The 20695-nt window shown below is 38.6% G+C and overlaps 1 protein-coding gene and 1 long non-coding RNA gene across 2 annotated transcripts in view; one reads left to right on the forward strand and one right to left on the reverse strand.

The window, feature by feature from the left end:
- LOC148724806 (uncharacterized) overlaps positions 1 to 13427 on the reverse strand; it is a 45825-nt gene extending 32398 nt beyond the window's left edge. Inside the window, exons 1-6 of the mRNA XM_088731372.1 lie at positions 13098 to 13427; positions 11949 to 12102; positions 5839 to 6056; positions 2854 to 2917; positions 2395 to 2486; positions 1135 to 1264 (exon numbers count right to left, since the gene is read on the reverse strand). Of these exons, the coding sequence (XP_088587498.1) occupies positions 1135 to 1264; positions 2395 to 2486; positions 2854 to 2917; positions 5839 to 6056; positions 11949 to 12102; positions 13098 to 13310 (871 nt within the window). The 5' untranslated portion in view covers positions 13311 to 13427. The remainder of the gene's footprint in view (positions 1 to 1134; positions 1265 to 2394; positions 2487 to 2853; positions 2918 to 5838; positions 6057 to 11948; positions 12103 to 13097) is intronic.
- A 1076-nt stretch (positions 13428 to 14503) lies between these two features.
- On the forward strand, positions 14504 to 16201 carry LOC148724809 (uncharacterized). The gene is made up of 2 exons (XR_015991055.1): positions 14504 to 14664; positions 15592 to 16201. It is a non-coding gene; the product is annotated as an uncharacterized LOC148724809 (long non-coding RNA).
- The last annotated feature ends 4494 nt before the right edge of the window (positions 16202 to 20695 follow it).

The following is a 20695-nucleotide window of genomic DNA, read 5'->3' on the forward strand; positions in this document are numbered from 1 at the left end:
ACTACTGTGATCACAACAAATGAGCAAACTGAAGTCTTTGCAAGTATGATTTTTGGTTCCTTTCTGACTGCATTAGACCTTCTGAAGCTCAAAATGAAATGTGAATATGCTATTAAAAACTCTGTTTGGAAAATAATGGGTACAAAAGTCTTAGAAGTGACAGAATCAGTTCTCGAGTCAACCACTTTTAGATTCTCTGAAGCAATACCGAGTATGGTCATAAAGTGAAAAAACAACTTTACTACTTCAAGTGAGGCCTGGCAACAACTTGATGTTTCCAGGGCCTGGTAGTTATTATGTTTCCACTAGATATGTTGTTTCACAATTTGCAACTTAATGCTATGCAATTTAATCCTATGCAATTTACTAGCCATGAAGTAAAGTAAACAACGAGCTAGGCATGGAATACTCGAGTGATCTTACTGCTCGGGTTTTGTACACAAGAATTTTGTACCAGCTCTTTCACTTCTAACAGTCCATCAAGAAATGGTTTGAATAGAACTTTTGTCCTGAAATATTTCCTGATGTTTATTGTCTAGCTTCTCATTCACAGTTTCCAAGAAACAAGAGATTCACAGGCGTGTTTCGACAAATGTGTAGAATTCACTGATTTCATGTTTATATTTTGTCTTAATTTTTGAGTAAAACTTTTATGCATCTTTGGTTTTTTTCCTTGAAATATGTTTTTTAATGGTCTTCTTTCATCAGAGCATTTCTTTGAGGAAAGATGATTTAAGAAAAAATAACTGAGCATTGTGTTTTCTTTTCTATTTCCCCATAGGCAAGATCCAGCTTCCCACCGGCTCTCCTACCTCCTTTTCTCTTGGGCCCTCATCCCCCATCCCCTCTACTTATATGCTATTTTTTAACTTCAGTTACCACCAGCTGCAGGAGAAAGTTCACATTTTATGAAAGCAGCTATTTTCATCTACAAAAAGATGCTTTCAGTAAATGATGCTCTTAAGAGGTCTACCCATAAGATTGTATAAAACAACAAAAATAATAAAACAAAGACAGCTGAAATCATAAATCAATTAAAATCCAATGTCGATGTTGTCTCTATTGATTCTTTATTAGAGAGGAGTTAAATAGCTCTCTGATTTGTATGCTAGTTAATAATTAACCTTTACAAACCTGGAATTTTACAAATGTAGCCAAGACTTGTCTTCTCCAGCTTAATTGGTTCTAAATTACCAAAGCGAGCTATCACATTAACATTCGATGGCAGCTCAGGTTTAAAGTTGAAAATACAGGGGTGTCCTCCCTAAAGATTTGGAGAAAAAATTAAGTGTCAACAAATTATTACTTTCTTCTTATTCAAACTTGCACTTACACATGACAGACAGACAAAACGAAAATGGCCCACAAATTTGTCCATTATCTCGAGCTCTGGCACAAACACCTTACAGAACTGCATCAGGAAATAGTGAAAAGAGTTCACAAACTATTTTTCCTTTGAAAAAAAAAAAAAAACCGGCAGAGCTGAAAGCATTAAAGGAAAGGCTTGATACAGACACAGAAGAAGTAATTATGGCTAATTAGCAAAACTAAACAAAACAAAATGAAAATCTGTAATTAGTGAAATAGAAATCTGCTGATGATTTGCAAGACAGAATTCCTTAATTTGCTGAAATTAGAATCTGTAATTGCAAAGTAGAAAACTGTAATTTCAAAATAGGAATTGGTTAATATGATTTTCAAAATAGAATTCCATGACTTGCAAAACAGAAATCTGTAATTTGCAAAATGGAAAACTGTTATTTGTGAAACAAGAATCTATACAGAAAACTCCACAGGCTGGAAAAATGAATTTGTCAGTTCACCACAAGTGAAGATTGCATTCCCAAGCTATCAAATCATAATAACATGAGCTAGCAAAAGTGAGAAATGAGAAATCTGCATGGTGTTCGTTGTCAAATCTCCACTACATTGGTGGATAAATCAATGTGTCATCTATGTGAAAGAAGAGCGCCATTATGCCACAAGGAGTAAATGAAATTTGAAATATTAGCTGGCACTGTAGCTGCACTATATATTACCAATACGGTGTAAGCAATTTAGGTTGTCAATGAATAATTCCAATGCATGACAGGTCACTTTCCGGACAAAAAATACAAGTTGAAAATGTTACATCATGTTTCTGAACTGATCCAAGCTCTGATTTTCTTGAGTTTCAAGCATGTCTATGACTTTTCTACAGATTTTTATTTCACAATGAAATTACAGATTTTCATTTCATTTCGTATTGTTCTGCAAATTACAGTAAGCCATATAACCATAAGAGACTGTGTAATCAACTTCCTTTATTGTTGTTTTGAAGATACAATACATGTTTCTACATCTGTTTTTAATTTGAGCATTATTCTATTGGTATATACAATGCAATTTCTTTACCTGCAAAGGACTCACTGGAGGATTTGCATGAACCTCGTGATCACATTGCTTCAACCATGCTTTTATGCTTTCAACATCCTTTACCTTTGGAGCTAAAAAGTTAATATCAGTTAATAAAAAGAAGAAGATATGCTCATCTCTACACCATATTTTTTTTTTATCTCTTGCTAGCTACAAAGTAAAGCAGTCTGAAACTTGTAAGGGTGAGCCAAGAACCAAATTTAGGGAAAGTACACAGGGAATGTGATCCAAATTCAAACCTCGAGCCCCCAGATTTTTTTATTTCCAGAGGTTCACATCTCAGCTGATGCAAAGAAGTTATTCAAGGTTGAGCAAGCTAATTAGAAAGCATTGAAAAGTGGAGGTATGTTGATGGAAGAGCTTGATGGGCATGAAAATTATATTTGCTTTACAACATTAATTTACAGTGACAATGGATTATTACTTTTTTAAACTTACCTTGGGAATTTGCCCCAACCTGTGGGAAAATTGATCCTCTGTCAATTTCACTCAGTTGAATGATCTGTATCCAGAAAATTTAAAGTTAATTTTAACTCAGTTTCTCTGACACACAGGATTTTTTTGTTTTTATCTACTCTTTGTTTATCCAACCATCCTACTGGCGGCAGAGTGCCATATTACATTCTTTATGGCATTTGTGATCATTGACTTGAAAATAGAGTCGAACAAAGCAAAGTGACATGCTAATAATAGTTTTAATTTTGCCTCTGTCACACCATAAAGACAAAGATGTGAGTGCAGGAGATCATTCTAGATAAGAGAATTATCACCACAAATGCTACAAATTTTGGGAAAGAAGTCATCATCAGCTTCTGTCTAAATTTGAAGAAGTCCTGATAGACTGAATCAAAATCAATCAGTCCTTCACGGTTCTGCTTATAAGCAGATAAATATTAAATACAAGGAGAGTAACATATAATTCACTTATCATTCAAACAGTACACACAGAACAACTCAATATTTTGCAAAGATGTAGAGATGAATCAGTGCTGTAGAAAACATGCACTTTATGGGGCGTGACCAAACCCGAATCAGATCACAGATTCGGCTCACAGACTGGATCACAAATCAGTCAGACTGCATCACTGTTCAGATCACAGATCAGATTACAGAAAGAATATGGTTTGGATCACCAACTGGATCAAGCATTTTTAGCTATGGACTCAAGTACTGAGTGGATGTGTCTTTCTTTCCTCCATTACTTTGTAACTCATCTGAGATAAACCAAACAAGATGATTGGAAAAGAAAGTCAACTTAAAAACGAAAATCAGTGATTGAGAAACAAAACATTTGGAGAAGTTGAATGTTGAAATTACCTATTGAATATTTTAGTGAGATACAATCTAACAGCGAGCTTCCACAGGAAAAACAATAAAGGGCATGCAGGCTACTTCGACATATGTCTGATAACGATCAAAAAATCTCAATACAGCCAAGACTAGTATTTTTTACTGGCCTTACAGAGCAGTTATCTCCTTCGGATGATTGACAAACCAACAGACGTGCAAAAAATGTCAGCCTCTCTTACTTTTTGCTGACAATACCGAAAAAGTTTTAGTTAGTGATAATATATATCATCACTAACATTTCTGATAATTTCTCTCAGATTTACATTTTGACTTCAGAAAGGGAGAAAGTTTATAACAAAACAACAAAGAAACATGACTTCTCAGACTTCAACTTATCGCTAATTTCTTCATGTGGTGTCCCTCATGGTTCGGTCTTAGGACAGCTTCCCTTTTTACTTTAATAATATAAATGACACTTACCTCTGTTCCAATAAACTTTAATTTTTCTTATTTGTGGATGACACTAAGATTGTCTATGCTAATAAGGACCTCAAGTCTTCAGAACAGATTATCAACACTGAACTGAACAATTATTTGCATGACTGGCGATAAATTGACTTTGAATGCAAACTAATTAAATCTTGTAATTTTTCTCCCTCGACAAAAGAGAATATGTTATTCCCCACAAATAAGAATATTTGACAGTGAAAGAAATAGAAGGGTCAGTTTAGAATATGCAAGTTTTATCAAGTATTATGCATTTTAAACAATAAAAATCTTCCTTGGAAAAACCAATTTGACGTGTTAATTGTCACTAAAATATGTAAGACCATAGGAACTATTGCCAAGCTGAGATACTTTGTTCCATCATCTGTACTCATAGATATTTATAATTCCTTAATTTTACCTTATTGAACTGCTATGGACTTGTTACTCGGAGTAATGTGTCTAAAACTTATCTAGTAAACAAAATTGTTATTCTCTAAATTAAGGAAAGTATTACATTTAATCTATCTTGTTGATAAAGAAGAACATGCACTCCCCTTATTTGAAAATGTAAAAATTCTGCCTATCAGTACCTTCTTATATTATGACCTGTATGTAAATTAATGATGTTCATAATGACTGTGCACCTTCTAACATCATGAAAATTTTTACACGAACTTTAAACATCCCCACATATACTACTTCCTCATCAATGTCACTACTCTTTAGCCATAAGGTCCTTTCACAAGCAGATGAAATGAGATACCTTATGAATACAACAATTTGTCCAAGAAATCCTTCAGTGTGTTTATATGTGTGTGTGTGTGTGTGTGTGTGTGTGTCTATTCACACTCTGGTAATAATTGCAGACAGATAGCAAAGATCTCCACATGTAACCAAAATCAAGAGATGTTTATGTAATTGAAATTCAATGACCAGGATGTTTAACTGCAAGAAACCCTAAGGGTGTCATTACTATTGACATGTTATAATTCACAATCTGGCAGGCTAAAGAGTTCAGTTTGAAAATAACTTTTTGTGCACAGCTCATTCAGGTTTTAATATTTTACCTTGATTTTTCTTGGAAACTATAATAGGTAAAATCAACCATTTTTACCATAAAAAATTTTTTCAAAAAATTGGCCTTGAAAGTCTACCCCATCCCTAACATATTTTAGTGTTTTAATTTTTTCCAAAACCTTCTTTTTTTTCTGATCTGTGATCTGATCTGTGGTCCAGTCTAGGATCCAATCTGTGATCTGGTCAGTGATCCAGTCTATGATGTAATCCAGATTTTGTCAATGCTGCACTATAGGCAAACTCTGCAAGATTTCATTCTCAAAATCTTCTTCCAGAAATTTTTTATTTCATTTTTTATCAGCAGACATTCCCAAATTCAATACATATATTATTAAATTATCTATTTTCTGATTTCGAACTTTCCTTCATTACTATTTCCTAAAAACTATTCCACTAATTAATACTTATTGTGAAAAATTATTTCATTTTAACATCAACTTGAATGCCTTTTGGTTTGTTTATTAACTTGTTATCTTCAAAATATTTCAAAATTTTCCCAAAGCCATTCATCTATTTATATTATACTACCACCCTTTTCATTCATTCTTAATTTTTGTTACTGATTACCTTATCATCAGGGCTAGAAGTCCCTAAAGTTGCACATGCATATTGCTGGTTGACTTCAGTAACAGCTAACTGTGGATAACTTTGACTCCCTTTTGCTGTGAATGTCTCCATCAAAGCCTGTTTATGAGATGCCTTGTTCACTTCATCTTTCTCAGAGATTTTAACACTCTTAAACTGAGATATAAGAGTGGTAGTCCTTGTCTGCTCTTGTAAATCATCTACAGACAAAAAAATCATATATTTAAGTTTATTTCAAAATATTTAATTTTTTTCTCCAATAACTGTATTTTCTTGAGCATATGATGCATTACATTGACTTTTACTCATTTACTTCCTGATCAAAATGATCTTTTTATAGGCTACCAAATAATGAGCCTTTTGTACATTCATGTTGTAGTGTATTGTACCGGAAGTGCGAAAAGGTTGTGTTTGTAGGCATCCCGTGATGCCTAGGGAAAGTTGTTGTTGTGATACTCGTTGGCTGCCATGTGAGTAGTGTGTTGATTAAAATATTCAAATCAAAGGACATCGAGGGTTTTTATCGCTGTATATCCGAATATCACATCTGGCGACGAGGATGGGATGGAGAGGAATGTCCTTGTGCTAGTTTCTTTTTACCATTTTGTGTTTGGAGGGGACATACTTCTTTGCAATGCCTGGCGGAGAATCGAGTGAGGGAGATGGCGGTTCGGCGAGCACAAGTAGTGGGGTGTCGACCCCAGTGGCTGTGGAAGTAGGCAGTTTGCAGCCTTTTCAAGTTAAAGGAGATCCGCATTCGGTTTCGCAGCGATGGAGAAAATGGAAAAGAGCGTGTCAGTTATACGCGCTTGGTAAAGGGATCACGAATGACTCGCAGAAATGTGGCCTGTTACTTCACACAGCTGGACTCGATGTACAGGAAGTTTATTTCACACTGGTGCCTGATGGTGCAGAGAAGAACTACGCCGAAACTTTCAAGGTACTGGATGACTATTTTATTCCTAAAGCTAACGTACCGTTTGAGAGACATTTGTTTCGGCAAATTAGTCAGAGTAATGAAGAAACCGTCGATCAATTTGTTTGTCGGCTCAGACTACGAGCCGCTTCGTGTGAGTTTGGAGAGCGGGAAGATGAGTACATCAGGGATCAATTGATTGACAAATGTTACTCGGCAAAATTGCGTCAGAAATTTTTAGAAAAGGAAGGCAGTGTTACTTTGAATGATCTACTAGTTACAGCTCGGGCACAGGAAGCAGTTAATTTGCAGATGGAAGCAATGGGGGCTAACAGTGGTTCAGGACAAGTGAACACTGTTGTTGACGATGGGGCAAGGGGAGGCGACATAAGTTCAGAGCAGGTTAACAGTGTGGTAAATTTAAAAGGGAGCACTAGTAGCGAGAAGAGGGGCTGTTTCAATTGTGGTCGAGAGGATCACTTAGCCAGAGATTGGAGATGTCCTGCTCGAGGTAGAAAGTGTCTTCAGTGTGGAGAAATTGGACATTTCAAGGTCAAGTGTTGTAAGAAGCTCGCTAAGGATTCCCATATGGGGCAAAGACAAGGTGACGGTCGGCGTGATTGGAGAAATACATCTAGTATGAATGAAAGAGGCAGAAAGACAAACACAAATTATGTTGATAGTAGCACTAAATCAGGACAAGACTCAACACCTAACTATGTGTTTTCAGTGGAGGATAAGCCTGACCAAAAGAGTGGAATAGTAACTGTTGTAGTTGGAGGTACTCATTTGCCAAATGTCCTTGTTGACTCAGGAGCAACATGCAACCTTTTAGGCAAAGGAACTTGGGAGTGGCTTAAGTCACAGAAAATCCAGTGTCAGACCCGAAAGGAGGCCAAAGCCTTATTTCCTTATGGAAGTACAAAGCCATTGCCAACACTTGGAACACTTACAGCAGATATAATGTCCATTGACACTGGTGTGACCTGCAAAGCTGATTTTGTAGTTATAAATGGAGATGGCAGAAGTCTCCTCTGCAGAGAAACAGCAGTGAAACTTGGTTTGCTACGACTTGGGCCTAGCCATGCCGTTAATGCCGTCAATACAGAAGCTGATATCAAAGAAAAGTACAAAGAACTTTTCAGCGGTGTTGGGCTTCTTAGGGATTACGAGTTGAAGTTAAATATCGATGATTCGGTGAAGCCGGTGGCGCAGCCAGTCCGCAGGATTCCATTCGGTGTACGAGAGAAAGTCGAGAGAAAGCTAGAAGAATTGTTGGAGAGTGGAATTATAGAGGAGGTTCCTGATGGACCAACAGGGTGGGTCTCACCACTTGTGGTTATACCCAAGGCAGATGGAGATATCAGGATTTGTGTAGACATGAGGTGTGCCAATCAGGCAATAGTTAGGGAACGTCAGCCTATCCCTACAATAGAGGAGGTGCTTCTAGATCTTAATGGTAGCACAGTATTCAGTCGTGTAGATCTGAAGTGGGGATTTCATCAGATACTTCTTGCTGAGGAGAGTAGACATGTGACAACGTTCGTGACTCACCGTGGTCTCTATAGATATACCCGACTCATGTTTGGTGTCACCTCAGCACCTGAAAAGTACCAACAAATCATCCGGGACGTATTGCGAGGCTGTGAGGGCGTGGCTAATATAGCAGATGACCTAATCATTCACGGACAAGGGGAGGAGCAGCATGATAGGAGGCTCTTGGCTGTGCTCGATCGATTGAGGGAAGCAGGTCTGACACTGAACAAAGACAAATGTGAATTCAGATTACCCAGATTGACATTTTTTGGTCACGAAGTAACACAGACCGGTATAGAACCCAGTGAAGAGAAAGTCGCAGCAATCAGACAGGCAGGTCCTCCACAGAATGTTAGTGAAGCCAGATCTTTCCTCGGTCTTGCCCAGTTTGTGTCTAAGTTTGTCCCAGATCTGTCATCCATTGCAGAACCCATTCAGAGGTTAACCCACAAGAATACTGAGTTCAAATGGGGCAAAGAACAACAGTTGGCATTCGAGAAGTTAAAAGAGCTGATCACGCACGCGGATGTCCTAGCTTACTTCGATGTAAACAGCAGAACAAGAATTTTGGCAGATGCGTCACCGGTGGGGCTTGGAGCGGTTTTAACCCAGCTACATGGAAGTGAGTGGCGTGTGATTGGGTATGCTTCGCGACGCCTGTCTGATGTGGAGCGGCGATACAGCCAAACAGAGAAAGAGGCCTTAGCCCTGGTATGGGCTTGCGAACGCTTTAATATGTATGTTTTCGGCAGGGAGTTTGAGCTTGAGACGGATCATAAGCCGCTGGAGTACATCTATTCTCAGAAATCGAAGACTTCTGCCCGTGTGGAAAGGTGGGTCCTTCGCCTACAGGCCTATCACTTTAAGGTTGTTTACAGACCAGGCAAGACCAACATCACAGATGCCTTGTCTAGGCTAAATTGTGGGTTCCAAGGTAACGACGGAGAAGATTATGACTCTGTGCATGCTGTGGTTGAGAATAGTGTTCCTTGTGCTTTGACACCTGCTGAACTAGAAAAAGCCTCAGCTGAGGATATGGAGCTGAATCTCATCAAAGAATGTGTCCAAACAGGAGATTGGAGTCAGTGCAATGTACCTGCATACCTGCATGTGAAGAATGAATTGTGTACATATGGTGGGCTGCTTTTACGGGGTTCCAGGCTAGTGATTCCCCGAGAATTGCGACCGCGTGTTTTGGAGTTGGCCCACGAGGGACATCAGGGTATTGTTAAAACAAAATGTAGACTGCGCAGTAAAGTATGGTGGCCCAAGATGGATGCTGATGCAGAGAAGCTGTGCAGGAGTTGCCATGGTTGTCAAGTGGTCAGTGAATATGCTCCCCCAGAACCTATGGCACGAGCTGTTCCTCCCAGTGGCCCTTGGGAAGATTGTGCAGCTGACATTCTTGGTCCCTTACCTTCAGGGGAAAGTTTACTGGTGTTGGTAGACTATTTTAGTAGATATTTTGAAGTGGTTATTTTGAGGTCAACTTCTAGCACAAGACTCATTGAAGCTCTAAAACCAATATTTGCCCGGTTTGGAGTGCCGCATACACTCAAGACTGACAATGGGCCTCAACTGGTATCTGAAGAATTCGAAGCCTTCCTTGCAGAAAATGGGATAGAACACCGCACAACAACTCCCCTGTGGCCGCAGGCCAATGGGGAAGTAGAGCGTCAGAATCGCACATTGATGAAGTCAGTCCAGATAGCTCACATTGAGGGGAAAGATTGGCGTCAAGAGTTACAGACGTTCCTAACCGCATATAGGTCAACTCCTCAGATGACAACTGGGGCAACACCCTTCTACCTGATGTTTGGAAGGGAAATGCGGTCAAAGTTGCCAGACTTGCGAAGGGAGGCACCTATCACTAATGAGGAAGTCCGCGATCGAGACTGGTCAAGGAAGTTATCACAGAAAGAGTATGTTGATGCAAAGAGAATTGCTGTTGCAAGTGAAGTGGAGGTTGGAGATAAAGTACTCCTGAAGAACTCGAAGACTAACAAATTGTCTCCAAACTATGACCCAAATCCTTGCGAAGTAATAGACAGGAAAGGAGGAGAGGTAACAATTTGAAGTACAGCCGGTGCCGAATTTAAAAGAAATGTCTCATTTGTGAAAAAGTATCAAGAGAAACCCTTGGAGGCGAAAGTCGATATTACTCCCGTCCATCGAGAGCAAGAAGGAACAAACCAAACAGAGGTAGCAAAAGGGGAGGATGAACTCCCAAGGCCAGGGCCAACTGGATCATCGATGTCTGTTCAGCAGGCCACTGCCACTATCCGAAGTCCACTTAACCAGATAGTTTGTCCTAGGCCAGCTCGGAATGTCAGACCGCCTAAACGATTTGACGACTACGAACTTTCTAAGGGATAATTGAATGTTATTTGTTGTAGGCTCATTGATATTACGTTAGGAATCCGACTGGACTTTGTTTATGAACAGTAGGCCCGGGCCTGCATTTATATGCAAGACATTGTAAGAGTTGTGTTATTTATGTCTGGGTTTTCGCTCTAAATTAAGGAAAAACAGGGAGGGATGTAGTGTATTGTACCGGAAGTGCGAAAAGGTTGTGTTTATAGGCATCCCGTGATGCCCAGGGAAAGTTGTTGTTGTGATACTCGTTGGCTGCCATGTGAGTAGTGTGTTGATTAAAATATTCAAATCAAAGGACATCGAGGGTTTTTATCGCTGTATATCCGAATATCACACATGTGTTTCTGACAACTCGAATAGAGTATCCATAACTAGTTCTGTTATCAGCAGTGTTCCCCTCTTTATACCCGACATAAGTTTCAGTATTACATGGCTGTAATCAGCTTCACTTGTGCCAAATCAATTTTCATGGAGAGTGGACAATACCTTGCTGTTTATATTGTCTCCTAGCTATGGGTTACCTTTTTAATAATAATAATAATAATAATAATAATAATAAAAAGTCTTTATTCCATCATAAGATAAAACCACATATCTTATGTTACAATGAATTTGGAAAAACTACAGAAATCTACATACATATTATGAATTAAAAAGTATGTCATTACATATGTCTTTTGGACAGGAATGATGTCTTTCAGGGGGTGGCAATCCGTTGATTTTAGTTTCTTCAAAATGTTTCGGTCTTGTTTGTTTAAAAGGTTCCTGATTTAAACTGGAAATGAGATAAAACCGCGTTTATGACATCGGTCTAAAAAATTTTGTACAACCGTGTATCATATATTTGAACCCAAGACAATTTTTTTTTGACCCACTATTTACTATGCAATAATTAAATACATTATTTATTACAATAGTAAATTTTTTCCTTCATGAGCTGAATTTTCTTGAGTAAACGTATATTGTTAATTTTTCAATCAATTAGTTCCTGGTCTAAATGTTCTTCTTAAAAGCTGCAAATGCACTTCATAGGCATTCGTGTCTTTCTGAAAACTCAAATAGATTATCTCTATTCGCTGCTGTTTTCAACAGTGTTTCCCTGTTTATACCTGACATATTTACTTTTCAGTTTTATGGTCATTATCAACCACACTTATAAGATGATAAGACAACTGATATTTTCATGGGGTGAATATAGCGAGGAGCATGAGTGAGAGTTGGCAGACATTGAAATACTGTACTAGTAAAATTACACATTATCAACCTGTTGGAGGGGTTGGTTGCAGTGCTAGTGGCAATGCCATTGAAACCATTTTTGTTACATCACTTGTGTTAGAACACACTGGTGGAAGTAAAGTATGTGCTCCTGACTCTTCTGGATCTGTGGAGAACTGGTCAGAGATTTGTATTTGCTCTTCCTAGAAAAAAAATTTGAAAATTCATATCATAGATACTAGAGTAAATCTCCTTCTAGCTTAATCTTCTTTAATGAATTAAGGTAATGTCTGTTTACAAGCCAAGTACTGGCCCATCAAGCCAATGCTTAACTCCAGTTTCCGTAACATGAAGCGACTAAGAATATTTCTACTCCCCCCTGGATGGGATGCCAGTCCATCGCAGGGTTACCCCCCAGCATTAAATTCACCAGTACCCATTCAAACACCTGGGTGAAGAGAGGCACTGTGAGAATAAAGTGTCTTGCCCATGAACACAACACAATGTCCCTGGCAAGGGCTCAAACCAGGACCACTCAATCTGGAGTCCAGCCCACCAATCAAAAGGTCACCAAACCTCACAATGAATAATGAACTGTGAGATCTAAAACTTGTTATTACAAAAGTCAATCTTTTTCTCTCAAGCATCTCATTGGTCCCAAATGCTAAATCCTCAAACCTGATTGGCTAATTCCACCTGCTACAATACAGACCTCCTGGCTGGTGAATAACATATGTCTTTGTTGTTGTAATAATTTTATTAGCTACTCTTATCAATGCTGAACAAGTGTTCTCCAAAATTATTTTGTATTTGGCTGTCATTTGATTTGTAAGGAAATCAAATTTATCTCAAAACCTTGTCTTGTTCTTTATCTGTTAATGGCACACAATTCAAATGAGTATCAGGAATGGTTTCAGAAAAAAAAGCGAATCATAGGACTAATTTCTTCAAATAAAGTTAGTGTAATATCATAACCAACTCAAACAAGGACAACCTTTTTTGTGAAAAAAAATAAACATGGAAATATCTTCTTTGCTCTTAACTCCAAGCAGTATTTAACTGAGAGATTTTTTCTCATTTCACAATAACCCCAATTCTTGGGTAAACTGGAGACTTAAGCCAAGTCCAAGTCAAAGTGCAAAAGATATACTTCAGCTAGGCAGCATCTACATTAAATTACTACAGCCTTCACACATACCTCAGTATCTGAAGTTGATGACATTGAACATTGGTGCTGTTGCCTTTCCACAGTCACAGCACATACACTGGCTTCTCTTTCAGTGACTAATGTTGTTGAGCAGGTTCTTACACCCCGAGCCTGTTTTGGGTGTGGAGTTGAATTTATCTTGACACTGTCCAGCTGATCACCAGACTTATAATTTCTGTCATTGTTTATCACTGTATCCCACATCTGACTTCTACTTCCATCAATGTCTCTCTGTTGACATCAATCAGCCGAGGACCCTCAGTTGCAGAAGAAGGTTCTCTGCGGAACCTTTTATGCCCCTGGGATGCTTCAATAACAAGGCAATTTCCAGATGAATTAGCACCTGACAGGTCAGAGTCTGAAGAGCAATGGCCAGAATCTCCCACTTTCTCTTCCTAATTAAAAAAAAAATGGATTCAACCTTTAAATGTTAAGGAATTAATCTTTAAAGAGTATTATAGCTATACCTAACATTTATAAGGGAAACAACTATTAAAAGCAGATCCAGTATAAAATCATTACGTCAGTATGCTCATCACAATTAAGCAAAACTTTGTCATTACAAACCTCACAATAGATGTAAAGTGCTGAGTTTCCAGTGATATTTTTATTGATAAATGCCCCACTCCATACGCAACGACAACCACAAAAGTCCAATTTTGATCTACTTTCCACTGCTTTTGCACAGTAAAATCTGCATATCAAAGTTTGCAAAACAATTAATAAAGAGATACTGCCATTTATTGTTCTCTCAAATTATGTTACTCCTCTTCAAAATTTCATGTTCAATTTTTAAAATCTTGTGTTCGGTTCAATATCTCATGCATTCACCACACTCACACATAAGAGATTGAGTTGAACACCCAAAGAAATGTAATGGCTGCCACGTCTTTGTCACAGGACGAAACTTTCTTTGCATGTGTCAGCCGCTTCAGAGAAATTTCATATCTACACTTGCCCGTGTCTATTTTAATAAAAAATGCTTCATCAGTAGTACTATTAAAATAGTGACAAAGGTCAGAGAAGCAATCTCCTCATCAGTGAGAAGGTCACCATGGTACCTCCCCCCCCCTCCCCCATGGCCTTCCACCAGGTAACAGTTAAGTCAACACTATAAAACCAGTGTGTGGAATGAATCCCTACCCAAAAGGCCAGTTGGATCAGGGAGGAAGGAAAAGAGGGAGGGAGATAAATCACTTATGTAAATGTCTCATCAAGTTTCTTAGTACACAATTCATATATTTCAGTCTAACTAAAAATACCTTTCGCTGGCTTCTGAAAGAAAAGGGAACATTTCCTCAAGTTTTCTCTGCATGTCTGTTGGTGAAGTACTCTTCGTAAACGTTATTTTCTTGGACTGTCCCAATTTCTTTATTGCAGACATGTCAAGAGTAGTATTGGGCATGAACACCACACCATTCTTTTCATGAACTTGATGACTTTTCAAGACAACTACATTCTTTGTGATTTCTTCATGAGGACCTTTCCTCTTCCTCGGAAGAGGCTTCAAAAAGGGGGATGCCATGTCCTGTGGGTACACAAAATTCATAATGAAAAAGTTAGTATACATTTACAACAAACAGTATCAAGAAAGTGATGGCAAAAAAGAAAAAATTATTATATTTAGAATAACAGAACAAGCAAAGTTAAAAAAAACCCCTAGAAATACCCCAGGCCAGTACAACAATTACAAGAAATTCCCTGTCCAGAAATTCAAATAACCTTTTTCCAGCAGTCCTTATTAAACAGGAAGTAGTAAAGTGCCAATAATTCCTCTTAAAATGGCAAAATTAATGGTCTGGCTACTCATTTTGACTATGCAGTGCTGTGAAGCTCACAATTCTCATTTTCAAGTTCACCAAAGCCAGTTACCTTCAACAGTTATAGATTTTTAAAATACTATAGGAAAAGTCATTACTTGATGAGGAATTTGGAATTACTTTGCATGCAAAAATGAATATTACACAATGCAAATACCTCAAATATCTCCCTTTTTAACCAATCAGTGTGAGATTTTATTCAATTACACGATCCTACTTTACCCATATCTTTATTATCAAAATATGCGATGGCTGTTATCATTAATTTTGGTGCTTTCTTCATAGAAGTGACCTAGCTTCTATCTTAGCATTGAAACTTTCAAATCAATTTCAGTTGAAATTGTAAATCTTTTTCACCCCTAAATTCCAAATTTCTATGAAAAATTATCCACTTAGTGTAAAAGAAATTTAGGGTAGACTAGTTGTTCCCCCTAACCCCTTTTATGACAACTTTATATTTGAAATAATAATATACATAATCTATAATTATTGAAAAAAGGGTTATCGAAGGAACTTAATCCTCATATACTATGGAATCAACATATACGCACTGAAACACTTTTACATACAGGTATATATCTATATATATAGAATCCAAGTAAAAAGACTATACCCAAGATAAGAATTCTATAAATTTAAATGCCTTTTCGTGCTTTCTACAACAGGGCAATTTCGATTTAAAACACTTTGAACGACGAAACTTAAGACAACCTGGCTAATCTGTACACCTACTCTGATTTTGAGCTTGTAAAGTCCAAGAAAAAACACTATGATCACGTTCGGCGCATAATGCGGCGAATTTGGTAGAAGATCAGGCAGACATTTGCAAACTTGTCTCTCCAGTGTTGCGGCCAACTAGGTGAGTTATTTGGAACGTGCGTTATGACCATTATGTCTCCATGATTTTGTTGTAGTCGTTTACTTGCGAAAGCAAAATGAACAAGATTGGCTGCTTTACATCTTTCAGGCAAAGCAATTTGCTTTAAATGTACTTTTTCTACTTTCCGATACAGTGATGGCATCCTATGGCAATGAAACACTATTCGCCGCCTCTCCGCCGCCTCTTCGCCGCCTCTTCTCAGCCGCGTACGGCCGAGTACGGTCGCGTTCGTCTCTGATCGTGTGACATAATTTTCCCGCCAGTCATTAGGTGGACCTCCAAAATTTGGGGCCGGTACAAAAACTCAGGAGCACCTATTAATTCGTTATCTTCAATTATAAGGGAGTCTTGCTATATTTGTCGAATCAAATAAAGATAGTGTCGTAGTTTTTGTACTTTTAGGGTCATTTTTGCTTGAAATCATGTCACTCCTGGCACCCTTAGTGTCTCCTTTCGTTTTGTTGTTTGTGTTTGTTGGTCACATGGCCGTTCAGTAACAACCTGCCAAAAAAAACCCGATGGTTTGTCGAGAATTTGTGGAATTTGTTGAGTTTTTGCGCTGCAGACTGATCTAGTATCTCACACACGAAGATATGGGAGCGAAAAATTATAACATTTGTCGATATATTTTGTTTGTCGATTCCGTGAAAGCTTTTCGATTGGGAGTTTTTACAAGTGTGCTTCGTGAAGAAAAGAGCCAGTGCGGAGCGAAACGACAGACCATAAAGATTAACGACACGTAAACTCGTTCGAAAATACAGTTGTAAAGTGTCGCAGATTTTACGTACACTAGAAAAACTAAACTGATTTGATTGTGGAGCTTAACCAATAGATAGAAGATTCGAATTAACATACGTATGTAGTACTTGATCGACTATATTACCAGACATAAGACGGGAAAAGCAATGAAGACTTCCCCCTGTGACACTGAAGAACACCTAGAACACTTGCTCTTCTGTATCGATAGTCCATACAAGTATTTCTATCAGTAAATTATTCACAGTTATTAAAATAATTCCAACAAACCTTATTTTGCCTTTGGTAGCTCAGCTTCAGTTGTAACCCATCTAATCGCCTTCAGTGCTACAATATGAAAAACAACGCTGATTTCATGGAAATCCAATTAAGTAGTTCAACTCTTTCGAACGGTCATGTGACAAGGCTTTTCACCCAATCAGAAGGCATTACGTCTTCGCGTGACCTTGGAAGTTGACATGACAAAGATTCTAAGAGGTTCGAATCACGAAATGATTTTCTACAAGATCAATTGTAGAGGTTTGGAAATAATTAATTACAGCCCAAAGTTTACATCCGGGATTTGATCATATCGTCTTAACTATTGTTCGCATAATAACTACCATCCTCGGAGACCCAGGGGCTGAGTGGATTTCAAGTTAGGGCATGAAGAGCCCCTGGGGACATTGTCTTACAAGACTAGTTCCAAACGGTCGCAGTGGCTCTGCCATCTGATTGGTGCCAGAAAGTCTTTGTGTTTTTCTGTCCAATCAGAGTGAAGTGTGCTTTAGAGTCCTTTCGTGTGTTTTAACACGGACATATACTAGTAGCCCAGTTGCTCGCCATGTTTGTTTGGACCGTGCGACAGAGATTTGCTTGAGATGAAAAGTTTCAGTCTCGGCACACAAAGTAAGAGAAATCGATCAGATTGTCCGCGAAAATCTTATCGGAAGTTATAGTGAATACTTTCGAAGGTATCACTAGAAGTTATTTCGTCGCACGGGCCACGCAGGTATGTCGAGCAACTGGCGCTTTCGCCTAGGTAGCTTTCTGCTTTCTCTGCGCGCCAAAATCTAATCTTAGTAGTAAAGTCATTCACAATACGGCCAAGGTTGCAGAGAACGTTAAGTTCGTGGACGACCTCCAGCAAGTGCTAAGAGAAAGCTTAGCTGTGTTTCCGGTTTGCTAATTAAAATCTGAACAAAAACTTATTAACGAGAACATCGTGGGAAGGAGAGATGTTTTCGGGCAGTTACCGAAGGGGTTTGGAAAGAGTTTAATCTTTCAACTGCTGTCTAGAGTGTTGAAATTCTTGAGCTAGGAAGGCCACGGATTCTCTTCTAGTCCCTCGGTCATTGTCATTTCACCTCAGTCTGTCGATTGCTGAAGACCAAGTTAAATACCTTTGATCATTGGGAATCGATCCGATGCTGTTTTCAGTGGGAAAAACAAAACCAAAGACCAAGAAATATTGGATGGAAAGGGCGGGTTTGCTTTATTGCAAATGTCAGCTTAGTAGTACAGGGTCATCTACCCACATCTAATAAGCAAATATTTCCACGTTTAGCTTTTCTTTTTTTTCGAGCGAAGATGAGATTAGAGTTTGGCATGCACAGAACGTTTCGCAAGTACCAGTTGCTCGACATACCTGCGTGGCCCGTGCGAGGAAATAACTTCACGAGATTGGCAAAGTTTCAGTCACAGCAAATTATGCAAAAAATCTAGAAAGATTTAAGCTTAAATCTCGTTTATCGTTTAAAGCGACATATCAATGACTGCAACCATCGTGTGGTATACAAACCTCGCAAACTTTAAAACACGTTCTCTAGTGATACCTGCGAAAGTATTCAGTATAATTTTCCGGTAAGATTTTCGCGGACATTCTGATCGATTTCTCTTACGTTGTGTACCGAGACTGAAACTTTTCACAAGAAAATCTCTGTCGCACGGTCCAAACAAACATGGTGAGCAACTGCGCTACAAGTATATGTCCGTGTTAAAACACACGAAAGGACTCTAAAGCATACTTCACTCTGATTGGGCAGAAAAACACAAAGATTTTCTGGCACCAATCAGATGGCAGAACGACTGCGACCGTTTGGAACTAGTCTTGTAAGAAAATGTCCCCAGGGGCTCTTCATGCCCTAACTTGAAATCCACTCAGCCCCTGGGTCTCCGAGGATGAATAACTACTCAACTACCGAATAACAACTTAGCTACTCTTGCATAATCACGCATCTCAATTCTGACGGCTACCTATTCTCCAACTAATTCTCAGTCGTCATTTCTTTGTTGCATACAAGTCACTTTTATTTCGCTTTCTACATAGGCAGGCAAGAATGAATTCAGCTGTTCAAATCTGTATTTAAGCGGAGGATTCTCTGATAAACGTTCACCATAGTTGTACAAATTGATTCTTTGATGAGAAGTACTAAGAAGTTTCAGTCACATCGCGCATGTTCTAAGAGAGTCACGAGCAATCTATAGCTTCACACAATCTCCAAACAATAGCCTTGCTTGATAACAACGAGGAGAGTACATTTTAAGGGATAAAAGAATGGATTTGCAGGCAACAAAGGATGACAACTTTATACCTTTTCTACAAACGTTCGCTGAAACCCACAAGGAGCGCTTGCCTTGTGGTCACTCACATTTGATAGTGAGGTGGACAGCAGTCTGGATGTAGTGTCATTGGCGCAGCCAAAGATGTGATATAAACGTCATCATTGACATTTCAATTGGTAAAGATTAGGAAATTATATATTGGAATTCACATCCCTTACCAAATTTTCCTTGAGTTCCGCCGCAGGTTATTTACGACCTATAGAGAACTAAAATAGCATTCCTTATTTCAGTAACAACGTACATGTGATTTGTGACGTCAAACTTCCACGAGCATGCTGCACTTGACCGGCGACTTGTCATCATTGTCACTGAATGCAGATAAAGCTCCGCCCCTCGCTCCTTACGGAAGTAATGAAGAATTTTCGAGAACAGAGCGCTCAGAAGATTATGCCGTAAATAATAAATCTCTTGAAATTCTCAGTCAGTTAAAAGTAAGCCTTATATATATAAAATTCCGGCCATGAATTAATACTGGGTCAAATAACTGAATTGTGCCTTCGTGTACTCCCGATGGCTGGTTAAACTTCGGAATTCAACGTTTGTCACTGATGCTACTGCAAAGAGAAATTCGATTCAATCTAACGAGCCTACAAATACAAGTCGCAAATTGAGAACCGATCACTATGGCTGCGATAAGAGGCTGAAACAGGAATAAAAAAAAGTAATTGTCTGATATTTTAGACGTTTCATTGCACGGTGCTTATTTTAGCGTATACAGAAATACAAAAAAATAATCTTTTTCGATTGGAGTGCTCAGCTTAGAGAAGATAGTCTAGTCTGAGGCGAGATATACTTTACCTAACTAATTCACAACATTTCTACAAATGATTGTTTGGAACACAAAATAAACTTCCGCGTTTGTATAGCACGTGAAAGAGCCTTTTGTTGAAGGTGAACAATCGACAATTCTCATCACTTAATGAAATGAACAACGCATTGTTTCTTCCTCACTATTTTCGCGCTCAGCTAAAATTCTGATCGAATGCAATCATAGTCTACATATGACCGTTCCCTCTCCTCCGTTTCTCCTTTAGGCGGGGGGAGAGGAGGGTACGGCTACTTGTAGGCTACTAAAGTCAAGTTGTTGATCTAAACGTACACGTGATCAGGCATTAATTCAATCACATTTGGTCATCATTATTAATCATCATTATTAATATTTATCACACGACTACTGATGTATACATGGCGTGACATGACACCACACCCCTGTTGAGCATAACGATTTATGGAACTTGTTTTTACTCGGGCTTCCGTAGGAAAGCCCGACTCTTAAAATGCAAGTCGTTCTTGGTCACCAAAAGGGCGGGTCATGGTCCCAGGCGTTCCTTGCGTAAACCGTGGAAACTGGGGATGAGAGTGCGACAACTTGTGTTATTATACATTTTAGTCACCATCTGTCTTCTCATTGGCTAAACGCTCACAGTTAATTCTGGGAAACAGCGCATCCTACAGATTATTCACTAATCTGTACCTACAGATTAGTGAATAATCTGTAGGTTGCGCGCGCAATGCATGATTTCCGGTGG

Source organism: Stylophora pistillata, chromosome 8 (genome assembly GCF_964205215.1).
Source record: "Stylophora pistillata chromosome 8, jaStyPist1.2, whole genome shotgun sequence".
Taxonomy (NCBI): Eukaryota; Metazoa; Cnidaria; class Anthozoa; order Scleractinia; family Pocilloporidae; genus Stylophora; species Stylophora pistillata.